The 23974-nt window shown below is 43.2% G+C and overlaps 1 protein-coding gene across 1 annotated transcript in view; it reads left to right on the top strand.

Annotated features, from left to right (window-relative positions):
• Positions 1-23974, top strand: part of LOC133126251 (fibronectin type III domain-containing protein 3B-like) — a 137583-nt gene that overhangs the window by 66963 nt on the left and 46646 nt on the right. Inside the window, exons 4-7 of the mRNA XM_061238265.1 lie at positions 1163-1239; positions 8079-8307; positions 12605-12931; positions 21910-21968. Coding sequence (XP_061094249.1) covers positions 1163-1239; positions 8079-8307; positions 12605-12931; positions 21910-21968 — 692 coding nt within the window. The remainder of the gene's footprint in view (positions 1-1162; positions 1240-8078; positions 8308-12604; positions 12932-21909; positions 21969-23974) is intronic.

Raw genomic sequence — 23974 nt, 5'->3', positions numbered from 1 at the left:
TTTAGACTAATCAGAAGACAATCCTCCCCTGTAGCAATGCACGGTGCAAAGGGCCTTGTTCAAGGGCCCAATGGCTGTGCAAGTCTTATTGTGGCTACACCGGGGATTGAACCACCAACCTTGCTGGTCCCAGTCATGTACCTTAAGCACTATGGTACAGATCGCTCCAACATAAGTTATGGGTGGACAAAACCAACATAGCTGACTCAAACTTGAAGTTTAATTTTGAGTCTGTGTGCCACAGGTGCTAGAGCCCTATTGTTTTTCTTAGTATACTTTTTATTACTTTATCTACTTTTCACCACTTTGCACTCAAACTATTTTAGCTTGTTTGGATGACTGAACTCTAACTTGCTGCTTGCATAACAGCCGTAACATATCAGGTGTACAAATGTAAAAGAAATCCTAGAACTTTGCGATGGAGTGCAACATCTTATGATTGATTAATGCTACTCTGTGATTGACAGATTGACAGATAGCCTATGAATGACTATTGTGTGGAGGGAGCCTTGAGGGAGTCACTGGCTTGAAGACAGGAGGTGAGCTGTCATCTAAGCTAACTCTGAGGTGGAGAGCACAGATTGGCAGCCACTAATAATTCAGTAAGACAAACGGCAAAGTAGCAGGCCGGGCCTATAACTTACAGTGCTGTGAGCAAGCCAAGTGTCTGTCTGTGCAGAATGCTGATCTGGCTGGTCCACGGCAGTTATGCAGTAATTCAGACAGCAGCAGCCAAAATGAGACTGCACCTATGAGGTGTAACTTATTCCTAATAATTCCCCAGGCCTGAACCAAACTTGACAATACAAGCTGTGTCAGGCCTCTTGCTGTTAAACCAGGGCATGGTTTGGAGGGGGGGTGGACAAAGAGGCACTCTTGTATTTCTATAAGGAGTGGAATGTTCTGGTATGTGGTGGCATTGGGAAGCAGGCGGTTTCTGGAGGTGCGAAAGATTATGTGGTGCGCGGTCTGGTGAGCTGTCAGGGCTACCATCTTCTCCACCCCCCTCAAACTGTGACCATGTTCCCTTCAGGAGTGCTGCTCCCAATACAAGCTTTCACTCGATTCTCTTGCACTCCCCCTCTCTCTTTTTCGGTTGCTCTGTCAGACACGCACACGCACGCACTGTATGATTGACATTTCCATTATTTCGTCCTCCTAGGTCCTGCTGAAGTCCCAATGATGTCACCCAATGGCTCCATCCCTCCTATCCATGTTCCACCAGGGTACATCTCCCAGGTAAGGGGGCAGGGCTGGGCATGTAGGAAGGGGGCCTGGACCAGGTAGGTTATTACTCAGGTGATGAGTCACTGTGTTTTCTGCCTATGATAGTCGGCTTTCCAACTTTTCACTGCCCCTCTGTCTGCCTCTCTCCACTGTTGGTGGTTACAAGTGTAAGTTGGCGGTTGAGTGGATGTGATTTTACCAATTTGAAAAGCAGCATACTTTTTCTGAGGCTCGTTATGTTCAGTGCCTTGCTCAAAAGTATTTCAGCCCTCCTTGTAGGCAACACTCTGGTTACAAGCCCAGACTTAACCTTAACTGTCTTTCAGAGTGATTAGTGCTCATAGGAATGATTGCTTATGAAAATCGAGCCTTTTGAGAGACATGAGATGAGAGACTCTTGAATTTTAAACTCTCTTCATTTAATTATCATTAAATCAAAGCACTTGATTAGATCAGAAAATGTAAAAACAGACAAAGCCAGAAAAGGTTATGAACCACCAACAAAACCAAGCAAGCAAGTTTACACGCAGTGCAATCGGGCTCCCTTCTTCATCCACTTTGCAAATTGCCCCATTTATTGCCCACTTTTTCACCCAGTTTGCACTTTCACCCAGTTTAGAAACCCGTGCTTGAACCTCAGTCTGTACATGACCATTACCCACAGGATTAAAGTAGCATATTGTCCTTACCTGTAAGTTGCCAGCTCTGTTTGGCCAACCATATAATTAATTGGCAAGCTCTGATATCTCTTGTACTTGGTATATCTTTTACACAGTATAAAAAGACTGGGGGAAAACATCTTACCAGGTTTTCCCACCCAGCTGTTTAGCAGCTCTAATACTGGCTGTGTCTTTGGGCACTCATTAACCCCATAAGTTGCACTGACCCATATTCGGACTGGAGTGGGTTTATTTGCTTTCATTTATTTTTGAAATGTTCAATCAATATGATCACATACCATTTGAAAGCACAGTTCTATCGGTACAACTATTTTACGATGCCATTGTTTTTGCAACAATGGTTCCTTATTTTGTAATGCGCTGTGGCAAAGTTTGGCAAATCGACAGACAGTATGAATGAGGGTAAAGTCCTTATCACTGCAAGCGTCCAGTGAACCAAATCATGGTTTAATTCCAAAAACAAACTCAGGGAAAGTCAGTGCCCCTCTGTGTGCATGCAACTACAGTGTGACTTCTGCTCAGCATATATCTGGCTAGTGGCATACTATTATTTTGATGACTGAGGAGCATTTTAGCTTATAAAATTATGTTCATAACTGTGTACAGTATAGTTTGTTAGGCTTGTTTGAAACAAGACACATTTTTTGCCTGCGTAATCAAGCCGTAACCTTTTCAGTACACATGCTGAGAATATTGCACACTGGCAAGGACAGTTCTTTGGAAACCCGCATAGTCATGGCTTAGAAAAAGCAATGCAAAATGCTCAGTTTTGGCGATACTATGTTGTCTGTAGTCAAAATGGTTCGAGAATAGTAACCATTTTATTTTGGGTTTCTCATTTTCAAGATTTGTGTTAAGAAAAGGGGATATGGTGGCCTGGGGTGGTAGGGCCTAATATGAGCTCTCTTCATGGAGCCCAAAATTCCTGACAGCGCCCCTGCTCGCTGCACTCAGTAGTCTGAGGTAATAATCCAGGGAAATGAACCTGCTGCCCCTGGCCTCTGCTCTGCTGTACCTGAGCCAGGAACACAGCACACTCGGGTGACAGTGCCCTCTAAAACCCCTCCCGCCATTCTCTCTGAGTGAAGTCCAACCTCTCAGGCCATTTCACATTCTGTTTGAGCTTTTGCTCGAAAACAGTTATCAGATGACCAAGTTTTGTAACTCCTGCCTTAACAAAACAGGCCAGCAAACTGTATTATGGCTAGCTCTGGTATTAAAAAAATATTAAACCCCCAACCCCGCCCCCAGTCTCCCGCTCACATTGAAACAACCCCTAGGTATTTAGTGCAGTACAATTGACTGAAAGGCAGTTAAAATAATTTTGAATGATTGAAAATTTCTCTGGTGGGTAGCACTGTTGCCTCACAGCAAGAAGGCCCTGGGTCCTTTCTGTCTGGAGTTTACATGTTCTCCCCATGTCTGCATGGGTTTCCTCCCACAGTCCAAATAAATGCAGGTTAGGTTAATTGGAGTCTAAATTGCCCCTTGGCATGCTTCTGCCATTGCCCTTGACCAAGGCACTGGTCTCAGAACTGGAGTGGCCCTGGGCACTGCACTATGGCCGCCCACTGCTCTTAAATAATTAGGATGGGTTAAATGCAGAGGATACATTTTGTTGCCTTAGAAGGCAATGACAACCATAAATACATACAAATTTGGCAGGCCAGTCCTATCCCCCCTATTGCTTGAAGTATAGCTCACGCACAATCTCTAGGAACAGAGTCGGAGGAGTACAGCAGCTTCTGTGCTTCCTGAATCCTAATGCAGCCACTTTAAGCCCATATGCCTGTCCATTTTGTATAACCACCATCACATCATCTGCAGGGAGATGAGTACGAGGGCAGAGAGATGCAGAGAGTACATTACATTACATTATTGGCATTTGGCAGACGCTCTTATCCAGAGCGACGCACAGTTGATTAGACTAATCTTCCCCTGGAGCAATGGAGGGTTAAGAGCCTTGCTGAAGGGCCCAACGGCTGTGCAGATTTTATTGTGGCTACACCGGGATTAGAACCACCGACCTTGCGTGTCCCAGTCATTTACCTTAACCACTACACTACAGGCCTCTACTGGCCGCCCCATAAAAGTAAAATAAAGCTTTGGCGTTATGCTCATAGGAATGAATAGCTGAGTGAGTGAATGGAAAGACGAGTGAGATGCAGAGAGCATGGGCTGTGGTTTAGACTCTTGGGAGTGTGTGTCCCCAACACACCCCTGCCCAACGTCATGCATGAGTTCATCCTGTCTGGCGTGGCAGACTTGGTACAAAAGTAGAGATAGCATCTGTTTGGTCTGTTCCTCTTGCATTTAATCCTCCATGGATCTCTCTCCAGTCTGCTAAATGTCTGGAGCTCATTTTATGAATTTGGAGGGAGAAAATGAGAAAGAAAGGACTGTTCCAGCAGCACTGAGGCAAAATAAGGTTGTCCTGGCAACATGCACCCTGGAAGCTGGACTGAGGATGGAGTGTTGCATATGACACTGAGTATGGTGACTTACTGAAGGGGGAACCTAGATTGGAGAACGAACTACATATAGTGGGATGCAAAAATTTGGGCACCCCTGGTTTAAATGTTTGTTACAATGAAATCTGTACACGAACGAAAGCAAACCTGAACTCTAAATGAGTTAAACAAGAGACTTTTCTGCATATTTTAAAGCGGAATTACTTTTTATTTTCATTTTTTACTTTTTATAAATGATAAAAAAGGAAGATGGCCCTGTGCAAAAGTTTGGATAATTTTTTGTTCCTTTTTAAAGAAAATCAGTACTGAGTAGAGTACTGTGCAAAAGACTTAGGCACCTGTTTAACATTCTGTACAGATGAGATTCTTTCAAAAATAATTAAATGAAATGTCCTAAATAAACCTACTATACATTTTACATGACATTTTAGTAATTTGGCAGAATATTAAAAAACTGAATCAAATCAATATTTTCTGCGACCACCCTTTGGCGTTAAAACTGCATCACTTCTCTGAGATGTGATTCCAACGCTGTCCTGCGATTCAATCAACAGGGAGGTTGTTCAGAGCATGTTGGAGAACTTGCCACAGTTCTTCTGCAGACTTTGGTTGGCTCCTTGTTTCTGATCTAGACAGCCTTGATCAAGTTTTTATGTAAAAAGGAGTCAATTGCTTACAGTATGTCTCTAAAATTAAATCTTTTGGAAAATGAATATCTGCACGGATGGTGCAGTGGGTAGTACTGCTGCCTCACTGCAAGGAGGTCCTGGGTCCCCCGGTCGGCCGGGGCCTCTCTGTGTGGAGTTTGCATGTTCTCCCCGTGTTCGCGTGGGTTTCCTCCGGGTACTCTGGGTTCCTCCCACAGTCCAAGGTTAGGCTGATTGGAGAGTCTAAATTGCCCGTGGGTATGAGTGTGTGGGTGAATGGTGTGTGTGCCCTGCGATGGACTGGCGACCTGTCCAGGGTGTATTCCTGCCTTTCACCCAATGTACGCTGGGATGGGCTCCTGCGACCCTGTTCAGGATAAGCGGGTTAAGATGATGGATGGGTGGATGGACATTTGGAAATCTCAAATGTGTTCTTTTATACTAACAAAAATAAACATATATATATATATATATATATATATATATATATATATATATATATATATATATATATACACACACATACTTACATATATATATATATATATATATATATATATATATATAAAATAAAGTCTTGGGTGCCTGAGACTTCTGCACGGTACTGTAGATTGGAGATTCCACAACTTTATTAGGAACACCTACTTATTCATTCAATTATCTAATCAGCCAATCATGTGGCAGAAGTGCTGCAATGCATAGAACCACGCTGATATGGATCAGGAGCTTCGGTTACATCATGTTCACATCAACCACCAGAATCTGGAAAAATCTTATCTCAGTGAGTTCGACCATGGCAGGATTGTTCGTGCCAGACCTGCTGGTTTGACTATTTCTGTAACTGATGATCTCCTTGGATTTTCACACACATCAGTCAAATTACTTTGAATGGTGCAAAAAACAAAAAAACATCCATTGAGTGGCAGTTCTGCAGATGGAAATGCCTTATTAATGAGAGAGGTCCACAGAGAATGGCCAGACTGGTTTGATCTGGCAGAAAAGCTGCATTAACTCAGATAACCGATTTGTCTAATTGTGGGGAGCAGAAAAGCATCTCCACCTTGAGGTGGATGGGCTACAACAACAGGAGACCATGTTGGGTTCGACTTCTGTCAGCACAAGAACAGAAAGCTGAGACTGCAGTCGGCAGAGGCTCACCAAAACTGGACAGTTGAAGACTGGAAAAAACGTAGCCTAGTCTGATGAATCTCGATTTCTGCTGAGGCATACAGATTGTAGGGTCAGAATTTGGCGCCAACAGCATGAATCCATAGACCCAACCTGCCTTGTGTCAACAGTCCAGCCTGGTGGCGGTGGTGTAATGGTGCGAATGTTTTCTTGGCACAATTTGGACGTTAATCCAATCAATCATCGCTTGAATGCCACAGCCTATATGAGTATTGTTACTGATCATGTGCATCCCTTCATGACCACAATGTACCCATCTTCTAATGGCAAAAAAGCAAAATTAGTCTCAATCTGGTTTCATGAACATGACAATGAGTTCAATGTTCTTCAGTGCACTTTTGAGTCACCGGGTCTGAATCCAATAGAATACCTTTGGGATGTGGTAGAACTGGAAATTCACCGCATGAATGCTGACAAATCTGCAGTAATTGTGTCAACATGGAACAGAATCTCAAAGGATTCTTTTCAACATCTTGTGGAATCCATGTCACAAAGAATTGAGGCTGTTTTTAGAGCAAAGGGAGGCCCTGCCCTGTTCCTAATAAAGTGCTCAGTGAGTATATAGTGACTGCAGAAGAAGCTGGGAATGGGGACCTAGACTGGAGAACAAACTGGGGTAGAGACGTGGTTCTCTTGTTCACACCAATCCCTATCTTCTGTGTCATAGAAGACCAATTCACATAGCAGTGACTTCCATATCCACACACCACGCTGCACACATTTCACTTGGAGGTAGCAGGTGTACTTCTTGTTCCTTGTGTTGAGCAACCATTAGCCCAATGACAGGGGTCTTCTTTGATTGTGCGGCCTGTAGTGTAGTGGTTAAGATAAATGACTGGGACCCGTAAGGTTGGTGATTCTAATCCCGGTGTAGCCACAATCAGATCCGTATAGCCGTTGGGCCCTTGAGCAAGGCCCTTAGCCCTGCATTGCTCCAGAGGAGGATTGTCTCCTGCTTAGTCTAATCAACTGTACGTCGCTCTGGATAAGAGTCTGCCAAATGCCAATAATGTAATGTAATGCAATAATGTCATTGTTTGGTCCCTTTGGTCATAATGGTGAGTTCTGTGCTGTGGGAGGATGGCAACTTTCACGTGCACCTATAGGATCCAACAGCATTTGTGCCCCCTGCTCTGAGACTGCAAAAGTGCTGCTTTGACTAGAGCAACCTTTATTTGTTTTATTTTGAGCATATATTCCCCCTCCTCCCAAAAAAAATGTCTGTGCACAGCCCTGGATGCCAAGGTCTTTCATGTGATGTAACCAAGTCTCTGGCTTTTGTGTGGTCAGCTGACAGAGCATCTTGAGTTGTAGGGCAAAAGATGTTGTCTTTATGAATATAACAGCTAGTCGTTCCCATGCTAATTGGAGGCTTTTGACTAGTTTTCTTTGCTAGTAATGGCCTTTGCTGTGTGCTCTGTTTTCAATCGATGGTTTTTAATCTTTCCTTCAATGTCTTATCTTAAATATGTAAACAAGGAGCACATGTTGTATTTGATTTATCAAAAGGGAAAGAAGGGATTTGTTTGGGAGTGGGGAAGACATGGCAGCCATTTTGGCAGCGAGTTGTTTAGGGGGTCTGCCAGTACGTTTATTGAGGTCACAGTGAATTGCTGGAATTCAGGATTACAGAGCTTCACATGAGAGAGGGACATCTCAAGTTCAAGTTTATTTCTCTCATTCTTCCCAGAAAATAAGGGTCATATATTAATTTGCTCTTGCAGATAATGAAAAAAACTGAATTTGATTAATCTCACAATGAATGGAATATACTTTGTGCCAGTTTACTATGGGAGGTAGCATGCCCATAAAATATGTCTGATTGCTCTTCTGGCTGACTTCTCCATCTCCGCATTCTCCCCCAGGTTCTGGAGGACAACACTGGCGTCCGTCGGGTGGTGGTCACGCCACATTCAGAGTGCTACCCCCAAAGCTATTCACCGGCCATGTCGCCCACTCACCACCTGCACCCATACCTGACGCACCCTCACTTCATCCCTGGCACTCATACGGCCTTCTACCCGCCTGCCAGCACAGGGGACCTGGCCCTGCATCAGTACTACCATCACCGCCTGCCCCCCATGTATGGAGAGGGTAAGATGAACCAATCCACCTCCAACTCGTTCGCCAATCTGAGATATGCTTTTGGAGCAGAAATTTCCATAACACCACAGATTCAGTAGACCAACCAGATAGATAATCAGCTCCTGCATTCCCTCTGTCCTTTTTTTCTGAAGACCGGAGGTTCCAGGTTGTCATGGGAGTTTCTTGTACACCACAGAATGTATGGTCCAACTAACCGGATAATTGGGAAGTTTTCAAGTTACATTATTGGCATTTGGCAGACGCTCTTATCCAGAGCGACGTACAGTTGAATAGACTAAGCAGGAGACAATCCTCCCCTGGAGCAATGCAGGGTTAAGGGCCTTGCTCAAGGGCCCAACGGCTGTGTGGATCTTATTGTGGCTACACCTGGATTAGAACCACTGACCTTCCGTGTCCCAGTCATTTACCTTAACCACTAGGCTACAGGCCGCCTAGTGGCTACAAGTTCTCTCTACAGTATAAATAAAGCTTGATTGATTTGAGAGTCTGCTCCAGCATTCATTCTCTCCTGTTGATTCAAGTTGATAGCAATTGTTTCTGGTGCTGCATTACCATGTAGAACAGTCATTGCTAATTATAGGGATGGCAAAGTGGGGCTTTATGATGTAGACTGCTGTGTGTGCATGTGAGCTCACCAATACATTTCTCACAGAAAAAATGTGTCCACTTTTTTACTTCACAGTAGTGGTGATACTTACACTTAAGTGCTAGTGAGTTCTATGCCTTTACTGGTCCCCGTATGAGGTTAGTATGATGTAGCTAGCTTAAACAAATAGCACAAACCCAATTTGCTTTTTAACAGCACTTGGTTATTCGAACAATATAAAGTAAAGCATTGATTACGGCACCGGAAATTCCCATCACACCGTCCATAAATGACAAACGTCCCACTGTAGGATCTATTTAAATATTTAAAAGAAAAATATTTTCTGAATCATCATCGTTTTCTCTTGGGCATTGTGACTGAAGCAGTGAAATCTGAATATACAGTTGCTATGTAAATTACATCAGAAGGATTCACATGATTGTAGCCTGAAATAATATCTAATAATGTCTAATATCAAAATCCATTTAAACTATTCACCTATCAGCTGATATTTTAATCATAGTTAATGTTGATTTCAGTTGCCCTCCCTACTAATACTCAGAAAGTAAATTTTAAGATTACAGAGCTCAGTATTTGGTAGGTCTATTACAGAAGTGCCCAATCCTATTCCTTGAGATCTACCGTTGTGCAGGTCACTTCAATCCTAATTAGACATGCATTACATTACATTACATGAATGGCATTTGGCAGACGCTCTTATCCAGAGCGACATGCAGTAGACAATCCTCCCCAGGAGACAATCCTCCCCTGGAGCAATGCAGGGTTAAGGGCCTTGCTCAAGGGCCCAACAGCAGTGCGGATCTTATTGTGGCTACACCGGGATTAGAACCACCGACCTTGCGGGTCCCAGTCATGTACCTTAACCACTACGCTACAGTGATTCAATGTGTGCTTTGTCAGGGTTGGAATTAATACCTACAGGGTGATAGATCTAAAGGCACAGGATTGGCCAGCTCTGGTCTATGAGACCTGTTGTAACATTCCAGGCTTTGAAGAACTACTGAATTTTCATGGACAGGTGTTTTCTTTTTTCTTTCTTGTTAACTTACTGGAACACGTGTAATGTAACTGTATACCTGTATAATGCTTTTGTACAGCTGTAGCTGAGGCATTGTGATTAAGGAAACAGATCTGTAACTGGAAGTTAGGGGTTTCACCTACCAGGTACAGGACTCCTAAACTGCCTTCAGGCAGGTGCTTAACATACATTCTGCTGTAAATACACTCAGTGAGCACTTTATTAGGGTCCTCTTGACACTTGTTCCTGTGTTCAATCGGCACTTCGTTGTACGTTGTTCTGGATAAGAGCGTCTACTAAATGCTTTGTTATGTAATGTAATGTAATGTAATGATTAATTTTTTAGACTTATTGGTCTTTTGCTGCTGTAGCCTATCCACTTAGAGGTTTGACTGTTTGTGTGTTCAGAGATGCTCTTCTGCAGACCACTGTTGTAATGTGTGGTTATTTGCGTTACTGTCATCTTCCTGTCAGTTTCAACCAGTCTGGCCATTCTTCTCTGACCTCTCTCATTAACAATGCATTTTTGCCTGCAGAACTGCTGCTCACTGAATGTTTTTTGTTTTTCACACCATTCACACCATTTCTGCAAACTCTAAAGACTGTTGTGCGTGAAAATTCCAGGAGATCAGCAGTTTCTGAGATACTCAAACCAACCTGTCCGGCATTCCGTGGTCAAAGTCACTTAAATCACAAATTTTCCCCATTCTGATGTGAACATTAACTGAAGCTCCTGACCCATATCTGCATGATTCTATGCATTGCACTGCTGCCAGACAATTGGCTGATTAGATAAGTAGGTGTACAGATGTTCCTAACAAAGTGCTTAGTGAGTGTATTTGCCAGTGTTCTTGATGAATGGAAAATGTAAACTATGTTAATTGCCCTGGCAGGATGAAGCAAAACAAATAAATGACAATTAGCTTATACCTTGCGAACTCAGATATCAGTGAAATCTTTTTGTTTTCTGTCTTGCGAAAGCTACAAAAATGTAACTGAAAACCGAGTCTGAATAAACTTAAAATGTATTTCATTATTGATACTGTGACTGCCAGGAATAGTACTTCCACATGTAAGGGATTATGCATGCAGTATATTTTACAAATCAAAGGAACAAAAGTAATGAATTATGCATGCAAAACATTTTGCAAATAAAATTGGATTGGGACTTAAATGTTTTGTACTTGTTATTGCACACGAACAGTGTTAGACAAAGACCGATTATGTCTTGATTTGCCTCTGATTTGCTACTATTTTAGTTTAGAATCACACAATTAACATGTGGTTAAAGTGGACATTTTCAGATTTTATTAAAGGGTATTTGTTTTATACATTTTGGATTCACCATGTAGAAATTACAGTGGTGTTTATAAATAGCCCCCCCCCATTTCACAGTACCATAATGTTTGGGACACATTGCTTCACAGGTGTTTGTTGTTGCTCAGGTGTGTTTAATTGCTTCCTTAATGCAGTTATCTCAGGACCTAGTCTTTCGATCACATTTGGAAACTATTATTGCTGTTTATCAACATGAGGACCAAAGTTCTGCCAATTACAGTCAACAAAGCCATTATGAGAAAGTATAAAGCGGTTAGAGACATCGGCCAAAACTCAGGCTTGCCAAAATCAACAATTTGGAACATAATTAAGAAGAAAGAGAGCACTGGTGAGCTTACTAATCGCAAAGGGACTCCAAGGAAGACCTCCACAGCTCATGACAGAAAAATTCTCTCCATAATAAAGAAAAATCCCCAAACATCTGTCCGACAGATCAGAAACACTCTTAATACCGCTGGACATCAGGCTTTGCGGTTCTAGGTAGTGAAAACAGCCTTTTTCTAGTATTAAAGCCCAGGTCTTTAAACAGGTTACAGGGTGCACTGCCTTTAACATTGGAAGCTGTGTAACTCACCTAGGAGGGGACACTCACTGAAGCAAATAAATTATATGCGGTGCTTTTTGAGTTGATTTTGACAAGACATTTTTCTGTTCTGTTTGCGTTTCGTGCTTAGAGGGTAAGATGGGTGGTCCGTGAGCCGGGTGGCACGTTTCACACAGTCGGCTCTTTTACTTGCAATACTCACAGGAGCTGCATCATGTGGCGTCTGAATTTTGTTTGCCTGTTTTATTTGTCCTGCAGATGCCCATCTCTATGGGGACTTTATGTGTGAGCTAGCCGTACAGTGATCACAATCCTTTAATGTACATTTCCCATCACTCCCCTTTACCTAGCTCAATGTCTCCTGATTCCAATTCTTGATCTGGCATCATCATCAAGGATGCAGTTGCCGTACCCCACCTGAGATTTAAATCTGCAGTCTTGTGGTGCAAATTCTAAAACCATCAATTCACACCCTATATCACAGCATCTGTGGTCACTATTGTATAAGTACTGTAGAAGGTGGTAACAGTGTCTCATTTTAGTTCTGCAACTGTTCATAGGTTACTCTAGGCACTGATCAGCAGTATTGTATGACGGTTCAGGAACTTTGTAACCAAAAGGTTCCAGGTTTGATTCCCAGGAAGGACTCATTGGAATGACTCTGCCATTCTACCCTAGAGCCAGGGATAAGTGGATACTATGTTGCTCTGCATAAGTGCATCTGCCAAATGCTCATATTGTAAATGTAATGCACTCTCCTCTGCTCTCCCTCTCTCAGAGATCATTCCTCTCTATGGGATGTCCGGCTGTATGGGGCGGGAGGATCCGTACAGCAAGCCTCAGCCCAAGAAGGCGAAGGAGAGGCAGCTGGACAGACAGAACCGGCTCAACAGCCCGCCGTCCTCCATCTACAAGAGCTCCGTCACCTGCTCCTCCACCCCGGCCACCTACAACGGCTACGGCAAGGGCCACACCAGCACAGGCGTCAACCTGGGCGTGGCCGGGGGAGGGGGCGGAGGGGGAGGCGGAGGAGGAGGAGGCGGGCCAATCAAGAAGACGGACCGTCGCGCCCAGAGCAGCTCCAGGAACGAGCTGGACCTGCAAGGTAGTACTCCTGTTCTTCATTTATTTATGGATTTGTTTATTTGAATGGCTGCATGAATGGCTCTCACTTGTCCTGACTGTGGAGCTTCACGACCGCATCTCTCCAGTGGTGGAACAACCTCCCCATTCCTGTAAGAACTACTCAGTCACTGTTCATTGTCCACCATAGTCTGAAGATCTCTTCACACTCTACCTTGGCTCTTTTGTGGGAGTTCCCTGATCCATTGTCACTTGTTTCACCTTGCGCCCCTTCTTGTACTTGGTAGTCTGATCTAGTTGCAGTTGTATTTATATTGTATTTGCATTTGCATTTGCATTTATCTTGGTACAGTAGTTAGTCCTCATTCCTTACTGACTTGGCCTATTTGCCATGTGTACAGGAAATAATGATCATGGCTGTACGGCTGTTTCTTTGTGAATTGTCTCTGACCTGTTCTTTATTTTGTGCTAATGACCTTGATATACAGAATTTTGTATGCACTTTGGATAAAAGTGTCTGCTAAATAACATGTTACGTAATGTAATTTATTAGTCCAGGGGGGTCGCTAGATGAGATAGATATCGTTGAGATGCGGACACTGAACCCTCCCACACACTGGCCGAGGCTGTTACCACCTGCACGTTGCCTTCTTGAGCCTCTTGCATGTTGCCACAGTTGGCAATGGCACGGTCCAGGTTCGGATTCATTCCGGGGTCGTGGGGCTCCTCCATGCATCACAGAATTTAATCTGTGGGTCACTCTACTTTGTTTTCATTAGCATATACAGTATTTATGCTGAGTTACCACTTTTTTTTAGGTATTTATTGCACTTACCTTTACTTATTGGTCTTCTGCTGTAGCCCATCCACTTCAAGGTTTGATGTGTTGTGTGCTCAGAGATTTCCTACATACCACTGTTGTAGTTATTTGAGTTACTGTTACCTTCCTGTCAGCTTGTACCAGTCTGGTCGTTCTCATCTGATTGTCATTAACAAGGTGTTTTCACCACCACTCACTGGATCTTTTTGGTCTTTTTTTAGAACCATTCTCTGTAAACTCTAGAGACTTGTGAAATTCCCAGAAGATCAGCAGTTTCTGAGATGTGAAAACCACCTTGTCTTGTGCCAGCAATCATTCCATGGTCAAAGTCTCTTAGCATTTCTTTCCTGTTCAGATTTTTGGTCTGAACATCAACTGAACCTCTTGACCATGTCTGCAAGCTTTAATACACTCAGTTGCTGCCATGTGATTCGCTGATTAGATATTTGTGTTAAGGACTGCCTAATAAAGTGTTCACTGAGTGTTTATTTCTATTTATACATTTCATTTCATTAATTTGGCATGTATTCACCTTTTATGATAAAGAAGCCTTAACACCATATCGCAACATTGTACTTGCCTGTAATGATGCAGTACAGAATACCATGTTTATTTAATATTTCATAAATAATATATTGTAGTGGGCGGCACGGATGGTGCAGTGGGTAGCACTGCCGCCTCACAGCAAGGAGGTCCTGGGTTCGAATCCCCGTTGGCCGGGGCCTTTCTGTGTGGAGTTTGCATGTTCTCCCCCTGTCTGCGTGGGTTTCCTCCGGGTACTCCGGTTTCCTCCCACAGTCCAAAGACATGCAGGTTAGGCTGATTGGAGAGTCTAAATTGCCCATAGGTATGAGTGTGTGAGTGAATGGTGTGTGTGCCCTGCGATGGACTGGCGACCTGTCCAGGGTGTATTCCTGCCTTTCGCCCAATGTATGCTGGGATAGGCTCCAGCCCCCCTGCGACCCTGTTGAGGATAAGCGGGTTCAGATAATGGATGGATGGATGGATGTATTGTAGTATGCTTTCATAATTTGTCATTTTAAAAGTAGCTCATTAATATTGAAGCCTATATTACCCTTATTTGTTGTGGCAGCATCTTGTTTCCTGAGGGGTGAAGCTTTGCTCTTAAAACTGGAAAAAGTCAGCTCAGTGGAGAAATGGGGATTTCTGTTCAGTTTGAATATCAGATCACAGGTTTTTCTTTAGTGCTTCCAAGAGCAAAGCTTTTCCAAATGCTGTCATACTCCATAGCTTGCAGCCTCCTTGACAATAATATAGAAGAAAATTTTTTTGCACACCTGATATTTCACTGCAGATACAAAAGTGGTGGAATTAGTACTTGAAAAAATAAATAAACTCAATGCAACCACTGCATACTGCAAAAAACACTCTGTGAATCCGCATTTGTTTGACGTTTCCGTGTGAGACCTTCTTCAGAATGTTCTTTTTTTAGCCTCCTAGACAATGAAAAGGAACAATACATTTTTTTTTCTGTCCAACATGGCCTGCCCACTGCCTCCAATCACCTGACCAATGGCACTTGTAAATGGGCGGGGTTGTCCCGCAGCTCATTTTTGTCCAGTTTCCCACTGGCGTTGCATTTCCTGTGGTCAGGAATCTCCCCTTTCTTTACGAGAAATGATTTAGAAAAAACCAGGTGGGGGTGGGGCGGAGTGCGAATTGGGGACAGATGGGGTCGCCATGGAAACTGCATAGTTGGATAGCACTGTGGAGCTATCATTTTTCCTGGAACCCACAATGCTCTGCTTTGTGCACAGGTGGGCTCTGTGCTCACACCTGCACAGCTGCCCCCACCTCCCCCAAAACATTTCCCGCAAACCTGTTGAACTGCACTGAACTACCTATTTTTCAAATCCTTATTACAGGGCCCTGTGGAAAGACTGTTCGTGCTTTTCTTCTTCTGTGTTTGTCTGTTTCGACACTCACTGAGCACTTTATTAGGAACACTATATTAATACTGGGAAGGGCCTGCATTTGCTCTCAAAACAGCCTCAATTCTCCGTGGCATGGATTCCACAAGATTCACGAGATTCATCAGACCATGCTACGTTTTTCCAGTCTTCGACTGTCCAGTTTTGGTGTGCCTGTGGCCACTGCAGCCTCAGCTTTGTGCTCTTGGCTGATAGTAGTGGAACCCGATGTGGTCTTCTGCTTTTGTAGCTCATCCACCTCAAGGTTCGACATGTTGTGCATTCTGAGATGGTTTTTTGCTCACTCCAGACAGTGCTGCACTCTCAATGAAGGGTAGATACGTGTCCCATTTTCAGCATTGCAGTTTAGATCTGATCAGACGGACCTGGCACTGCGCACTGGCCCATCCCTGCACTCATAAGAGGCACTGGATTCATGATGCATACCATCTCTTCTAGCTTCGTCTGGGAATTTATTCCAAAATTTATGATCATTCTATGCGTCCTTGTGATAGTTTGCCAAACATGCCTGCTGTTTTCTGTACAAGGCCATATGTGGCTTTGAAATATACACAAATATTTGAGGCAAAGTCTCATTAAAGAAACAATGGTGGGCCTGGTCTGGGTACGACACCAGATATGCTTTGGTTTCTCTGGTTTTTGATTTAGGTTAATATGAAACTGATAGACTTTGAACATAATATCATGTGGCAAGCAGATCTTGGTATACACATGTTTTGAGGAAGAAAAAAAAAAGATTAATGTTGATGGCTTTGTGAATGTATATACAAGTAATACCACAGTGAACAGCCATATCCAAGCAATTGTTAGGGCTCATAGTGCGAGTTAATATTTTGCCTTCAGGAACCCAATAATAGCTGGAGCTGTTGAGCCATGCGCTTTCTTTCCCTAATATGTATGAATGTAATGTATCAAAATGCATTGCTAGCTAGTAGATTGGCTCAAATTGAAGAGTCATCGATGTTGCTTGATGACAAATGTGCCATTTGTGAATGCAGGTGCAGCTCTAGACTGGCTGTGAGTCTGTTGCAGTGCTGTTATCCACAATCCATATTTTCCATTACCCACAATCCATCTCTTGCTGGGTGCACAAGGCCGAGTGCCAACAAAGAGGTTGAATGGATGGGGACTACCAGCCACGTGGATTTTGTTCCACATTAACTACAGGATGGACTGTTATATTGTGTTTTTCTCATCTCGAAGGTGCCTTGAGTGTATGCAATATCCTTATTCTGATGTAGCTTTGGGCTGTTCCTGATAGCTGTCTATTCGCAAGCACTGTGATGGCTGTGTTCATTCGACATTTGTCCTTAACATTGATTTACAAGTGAACTCAAGCATTGCACTTTTTCTTCAGTTCTTCAGTTTGGCCAGCTAGTTTTAGTGATTGGTTAACTTGCCAAATTATTCTTGCTTTTAATTGGTAAAAATTAAGGACACATTCTGATTGAATCATGGTCTTCCAGAAGTGTTTCTTCCTTCACCCAAGCCAGAGCAGGGGAAACAACCCCATGGGGCACAGATGGGTAATGATAAACATATATTGGTCTCTTCTGCCCAGTCCAAAGCAAACCACCGAGGGGGGTGTCCTTTCAGAGATTTTATTATTTATATTTATTTAAGTAGGAAGTCCCACAGAGATACAATTTTAAAAATCTATTTTTTTTTTTTTATTATTTTTTTTTTAAACAGAGCCCTAACCCTGGCCAAGAGGATGATGTAGAGATTTGCTCATTAGTAGATACTAATGATAGACACTACACGCAAAGCCTCCCAATACACCAATACACTTCCAGCTTTGCTTCCTGAATTGTTGGTCTAAATCTCAGTTACATTAATTTATTTTCTGAAGGTTGTCCCAGGACCAAGGTGCCAGGAGTCCAACAATGTCCTACATAGCTGAGCTCTTGCACTTGATATGTGTAATGGAATCCAAGTTAGCACCCTAAAGCCGGGCTCACACTACACGATTCTAAGCCTGATTTAGTCGTCACTGACAAACTTTTATGCTCGGGCTGAAAATCGCTAGTTGGAAGCTAAATCGGGTCGGTTGGTCAGCATGGATAGTCTGGTAGTGTGTGCTGATCAACCATTCAATCAGGAGCTTCCCGAAGTGGTCGATGAGACTGGTGAGAGGCCTTGGTCCATACTGGGTTAAATGTGAGCTGCTCACCATTGTTAGGATTTTTAATGTTGAGTAGTGTGAGCCTGGCTGAAGTATTGATTTCTTCACCCCCCTTCACCGAAGTCAGAGCAGGAGAACTGCCCATGGAGGACATGGGGTTATATTTAATATCTGTGTCATCTGTATCCTCATACCTGCCGTGACTGCCAAGACCAGGCCGAAACTACACACCCGCCACCCCGCCTCAGCTTGCTGCCCTATCGCATTGTCCGTCCGGTGAGAGTGCTGTCTGTCCAACAGCAACCACCCCCTTCCTGCTCCTCCCCCTGTCAACTTTACACAAACTCCTGAGCATTGTGCAACAGCTTGACACCCACTGAGCGGCATTATGCAACAGTTCTGCACCCCTTATTTTTAAACAATGACTCCATCGCCATTACGCGGCAATTGTTCCCCAGCAGTTCTACCAAAGATTTTAAATCTTGAGCAATTTCAAGGCGCTGCACATGTTTGATGGTGAGCAACTGTTGACATCTCTATCTGTTAGTGCTATGTGTTGCCCAAATAAACCTTCCATTTTGTACCAAACAATCTTGGCTGTCCAATGGCTCTTGCAAACCACAAAGCAGATTTAAGTGTGGAACAATTTAGCCTCTGGGTTGAACCTCTCTCTATTGTTGCTCTCTAGCTCTACCCTTCCTGCCATCTGCAGTATATCCACCACCAGCCCCCCCTCAGGATTACTCAGCAATTCTCCCTCTTCTTTGTTGCATAATAACAGTCCCTCATGATTGCGCAGCAGTTCTACCCTTCCTGGCATCTATAAACAACCTACCCCTCCCCCACCAGAACTCCACAAGTCTAGCCAAAGCCTCCAAGAAATGTACAATATATTACCCTCACCTAAACAGCCCGCTATTACGCAATAGTCTTAGCTGGACTGTGCAACTGTATTACCTTCCTCCTGCTTTTTAAAACCTCTCTTCTATCACCCTTCCCCTTTTCTGTTGCAACACTACACTTTCCCACAGAGACAGAGGTGGTTGTCTCCTCCGTACCGCATATTTACATATCTGAGTTTGTTGCCATCTGGAAACAATGTTGAGAAAAGCCGTTTTTGCAAGATTTCGAAATGGCCTCAGCTCTCAGTGAAAACTAAAAACAGCACAGGCTGCTGACTCGTAAAGACACGTGACCTCCGAGACGTCCCTTTGTCCTGGCGGGATGGGGGTGCAGCTGTAGGGCTCTGTTGGATTTCTCCCAGTGGCCATTTTTAAGATGGTGAAAAAAAGCTGCGCTTACAGAAACGTTGATGGTTGGGTTCTCACTTTGACAAGTTGTTCTTCCACAAGTTTGACCCAGTGGCAGCACTCCCAGCTTGTAGCACAAGTGGTTTTTACGGTTAGCATATGACAGTCATTTAAATAGCTTTCTTGTCTGACCCTAAGGGATGGCTCTTCCTCGTGCCCTTCTGGTTTAATGCAGGGCCTCCCCGCCTTTCTGGTCATTGATTTGTTTCAGAGCACTTCCAGTATGTGTCTTTCAGTGCACAAAGGCATGTGTTGCCTATTTCTTTGTCAGAATCGGGGAGAAGGGCTGCTTACATTTCCCCGTAATGCTTTCCTCTACTTTAATTTCCGAGCAGGTTGTCCATCCCCTGTTGTAATTGATACCAGAACCTGGACACGAAGGCCCTGTCTAGTGTGAATTTTCTATTTTTCCCACCAGGTGGCAGAGTTGAGGCCTCCTAATGAGTGCAGGGGCCCATTGTTACACTGTCACAGACTGTAATTATACTCATTAAATATCTGTGTGTGGAATGTTGAATATCGAATTCTGCTTGTTTGAAAAGGAAGTTCATATGACGCTGTTATTCCCGTAGAAAGCCATTCAACCTGTGATGTTTCTGTAAACACGTGGTTTACTGACATACGAACAATACCTTTGAATTTAGGTAATTGTTCTACTGTCAGAATAGCACCCCTCGTAATGGGAAAGAGGATTTGAGAGGAGAAGAATTTCCTGTTTCTGCACTGCCTTGAAAAATCGCTCACACAATACAGCACTTAAGTCTCCCTCTCACTCTCATTCCTTTCCTCTCTCCCTCTCCCTCCCTCTCTCTCACTTCCTCTCTTTCTCGCTCACTCTCTTTCTCTCTCCTTCCTTTCTTGGTTTTCTTCCTCTGCAGGTGTAGCCCTAGCTAGCAAAGGTATAGCATTTCTAATGTCCAGTAAAGCACAGTGCAGCTAGTTGGTGGGGGGAACACACCTGTGGTACATGGTGGTGATCCTGCACGTGCAGTCAATGGGTCCGGGGATTCATCTGGGATATTCTTCTCCACTCGTTGTCTGGTCCTCTCCTCCTGTCTTCACCCATCCCCATATCTTTTCCTCTCCATTCTTTCATAATTGTGCCATACCCCCATCTCCACGCACAGCTTGTGTTTTCCTGAAACTTGATTTTATTTTTCAGCCCTGGAGCTGCTCACTGATTGGTTCTAAAAGATTTTACAGCCATAAGTTGTAGGTCCCTGCTGGCCTGTTACTTGTCATTTCTCAGAATGGCAAACTTGCAATTGGCTTTCTTCTTGTTTTTAATGCGTTTAGCAAGCCTGGGGCCACAGTAGCCTAGTGTAGCCACGATAGGATCCGCACAGCAGTCGGGCCCTTGAGCAAGGCTCTTAACCCCGCATTGCTCCAGGGTGGGTTGTCCCCTGCTTAGTCTAATGAACTGTAAGTCACTTTGGATAAAAGCTTCAGTGAAAGCAGACGTTTCACTATCCACATCAGCAATTCCGCCAAACTCTGGCCCAGTGAGCGCACGGCGCAGAAACCTCTCCTATGGCATGAGGTCATGTGACGGCATCTCCCAGCATCCCCTCAAGAGCGCAGTCGGAAGAAAACAAGGACGTTCATCGGTGCCATGACATCATGGTGACAGTTGACAGTCTGACCTGAAGGGGCCCTTTAAACCCAGACACTCCCGCTGTATTTTCGACGTGCAGATCTGAAAAACACTCATGCCCCATGCTGGAGGTTTCCCCCCAGGCTAGAATAGGTGGTGTACATTTCCAGAGGTTGAAACCTATTCCAGATGTGGCATGATTTGTTGCTACTTCCCACTAAAGGCCCTCTAGGGGGGAGGGGAGTGCTCGTGCGAGGCAGTCGGTGAAGGTTAGGCGACCGTGTGCTCAAAGGATTGAGTATGTGACCGCAGACATCAAAACAAACCCATCATTTCCAGGTTCTTACCTCTGAATGAGTCATATGCCCTTTCCGTTATACTGTGGAAAGAGGTGAAAGTTGTGTGTGCTCTAGCCTTTCCATCTGTCATACAGGGCTGTTGTTAATGGTGTAGCAGCATTTAGACTGCTCTTCCTGTGTCTGGTTATTAAAGGACAAAGCCCCTATGTTTTTGACCATTATGGCATTTGGTGTTCAATCATAGTAACCTTCCTTACTTACAGTGGAAAATGAAGTCAAATTTTAGTGGAGCTTTTCTGGTGTCTGGTATCAAAAATAACTGTTGCCAAAGCGACAAGAATACATCTCATGAGTATAGATACACACACACTGTTATGAACAGCACTCTTGCTGCTACTTTATTGTCGATGCTTTGTTTTAGTCAACAGATATGGCCTTAGATTTAAAGATTAGAATGAAAGAGATTTTGTTTGCAGTAAACTATATATCTAGCTTTCGCCAAATTTGTTTAGCCCACGCATTTGTGCTTGAGTGTATTTGTGCATTGAGTGTGAACATAATTAACTATTAGAATAAACAGTTTTGTTTGTGTTTAGTGCACTGTGCAGGACAAAGACAATTAAAAAAAAAAAACATTATTAAGCAAAATTATTATTTTTTGCAACAATTCCAGATTCTGTGGAACCCAGTATGAGTTCTGTGAGTCATTAGTGCAAGTATGTTGTTTTATGGTTGTTGAGTTATGCATCTTTTTCAGTGGAACAGAACCTTAATCAGGGCTTTATCTTTGCAGGGCCCATAATTACCTGTACAGTGTTACTGGAAAAGGTCTCACTGTGTGCTGGGTTGTTACTTATCACTCATTCTTTTCCCCCTTTCTGTCTTCCCCTCTTTTTAAAGATCATGAATCTGAAACAAAGAGCCTTCAGGAAAAGCTTTCAGGAATGGGCAAACCACAGGTAGGTGTGAAATCACCTTCAACTGCCTAAAGGGGTTCCTGACATACAAACTACTTGAAACATGACAAGAAAAATGCAGACATACCCATAATATGCATACAGTGGTAAGCAAAAATGCGGGCACCCCTGGTTTATATATCTATTACAATGAATCCGTACGTGAGGGAAAACAAATCTGAACTGTAAATGTTACATGAGCAATAAATATAAGATATGTCAGCAAATTTAACAGTAAATTTTTATTTAAATTTAAATTTACTGATTATAAATGATAGAAAATGGCCCTGCGCAAACGTTTGGGAACCCATTTTGATTATTCTTTGTTACTATTTCTAATTTCTAAGGCCCAGACCCAGGTGATTTACTTTTTAGGGCTTTAATAAGTTAGGTAAATATAATTCCAGGGCTGAAGTAACTCCATGCCTTCTAAAATATCCAACTGCAGTGGTTGTTCTGTCTGGTGTTAACAACCATGGCTTCCTCTAAACGGTTGTTCAAGGATGTCAGAAGGGAGATGGTTCATTTCCACCAAGAAGGAGAGGGCTACAAAAAACTCTCAATGTTTCAAACTTCCTATTTCTACTGTCAGAAACATTATTCGATAATGGAAGATAAATGGAACAGTTGAAGGTCTGGAAGACCAAGAAAACTTTCAGATAGCTTGGCCTGAGACCTGGTGAGAAATGCTCAGAAGAACCCACACATCACTGCAAAAAAAAGTAGCAGACACAGGTCTGAAGACGGGTGAAGGTTTTCGGCTACTACAGTCCCCAGACTTGAATATGATTATAAATCTGTGGAGAGATCTCAAACATGCTCTCGATGTGTGTGAAGGAAGCAAAATAATATTTCTGAGCTAGGGGTTCTGCCGGGAAGGATGGGGAAAAATTGAAAGTGAAGCATTTGCACGTTGTTATAGTTGCCTGAGGAGGAGTTACAAAGTATTAACTGACAGGATTCCCAAACTTTTGCATAGGGCTGTTTTCCTTTTTTTAAAATAATTTGAAGAAATTTGTCATGTTTAACTTCGTACCATTTAGAGGTCAGGTTCGCTTCAGTTCACCAAAACAGTAATTGTAAAAGGCTTTTTGACCAGGGGTGCCCACTTTTTTGTATATGACTGTATGTTTTACAAATACAGATAGTTGTAAATATATTCTTATACATGTAAAAACATGCATAGCACCTAAAGCGATGTACATGCTGTGCATTCTTACAATACATAGCACTGAGGTGCAATTAAGGTCAATTAACAGTATAGAGAAACAATGTCCATTTATATTGCAGTGATAATGGCTTTGTGTGTATGTTACCCCTGCCAATGCAAGCTTATGAGCTTCAGGAATATCAAGGTTTAGAACACATTGCTGTTGCAGCATAGGGCTGAAAAACAGTGCAGTTTCTAAGTCATTATGGGCTAGGACATGCAAGCCCAGTGAACATAAAAGCAATCGTTTCCTCCTCACAGTATCCTGTAGATGTGGCTCCTAACCATTTACCCAGGCAGAACCTCTACATAAGCCACCGCAAAAACACTCTGCTTAAATTGTTCTTGTTCCTTTGTAGTAAAATCTATTCATGACTGTCAGTGATATATTAGAGGAGGATTCTAAGGTGGGTTTTTTTCAGTAAAAGAAATGGAACTTTTAATATCATCCAATTCTTTTGTCCTGGGCTCTTTATTGCTAATTCCCATTTTTAAGGACAGTTTTCTGAAAATAAGTGCACTTTCATCTCTTGGCCACACAGTGGCGATGTTACATTATCTCTGGTGTGTGGCTTTTGGAGCTCTCTCCTTAGCTAGCTTTTCTTAGGGGCAAACACTCCTCAGCTGTCCAGCTGTGAATGGATGTGGTGTCGTGTTTTTATGCTCGGTGTTTCTGTCTGTGTTGATTTGACTGAGCGTGTAGGTGAGGGTCACTATTGGGTAATGCCGGGGTTGATTGCTACCTTGTTTACTGTAGGTAAGGAGTACTCATAAAAGGTTTGTTGATTCCAAATTTGTT

The sequence above is a fragment of the Conger conger genome, chromosome 4, assembly GCF_963514075.1.
Source record: "Conger conger chromosome 4, fConCon1.1, whole genome shotgun sequence".
In the NCBI taxonomy this organism is placed as follows: Eukaryota; Metazoa; Chordata; class Actinopteri; order Anguilliformes; family Congridae; genus Conger; species Conger conger.
The sequence above is the reverse complement of the archived record's forward strand: the minus strand, read 5'-3'. Positions and strand labels throughout refer to the sequence as shown.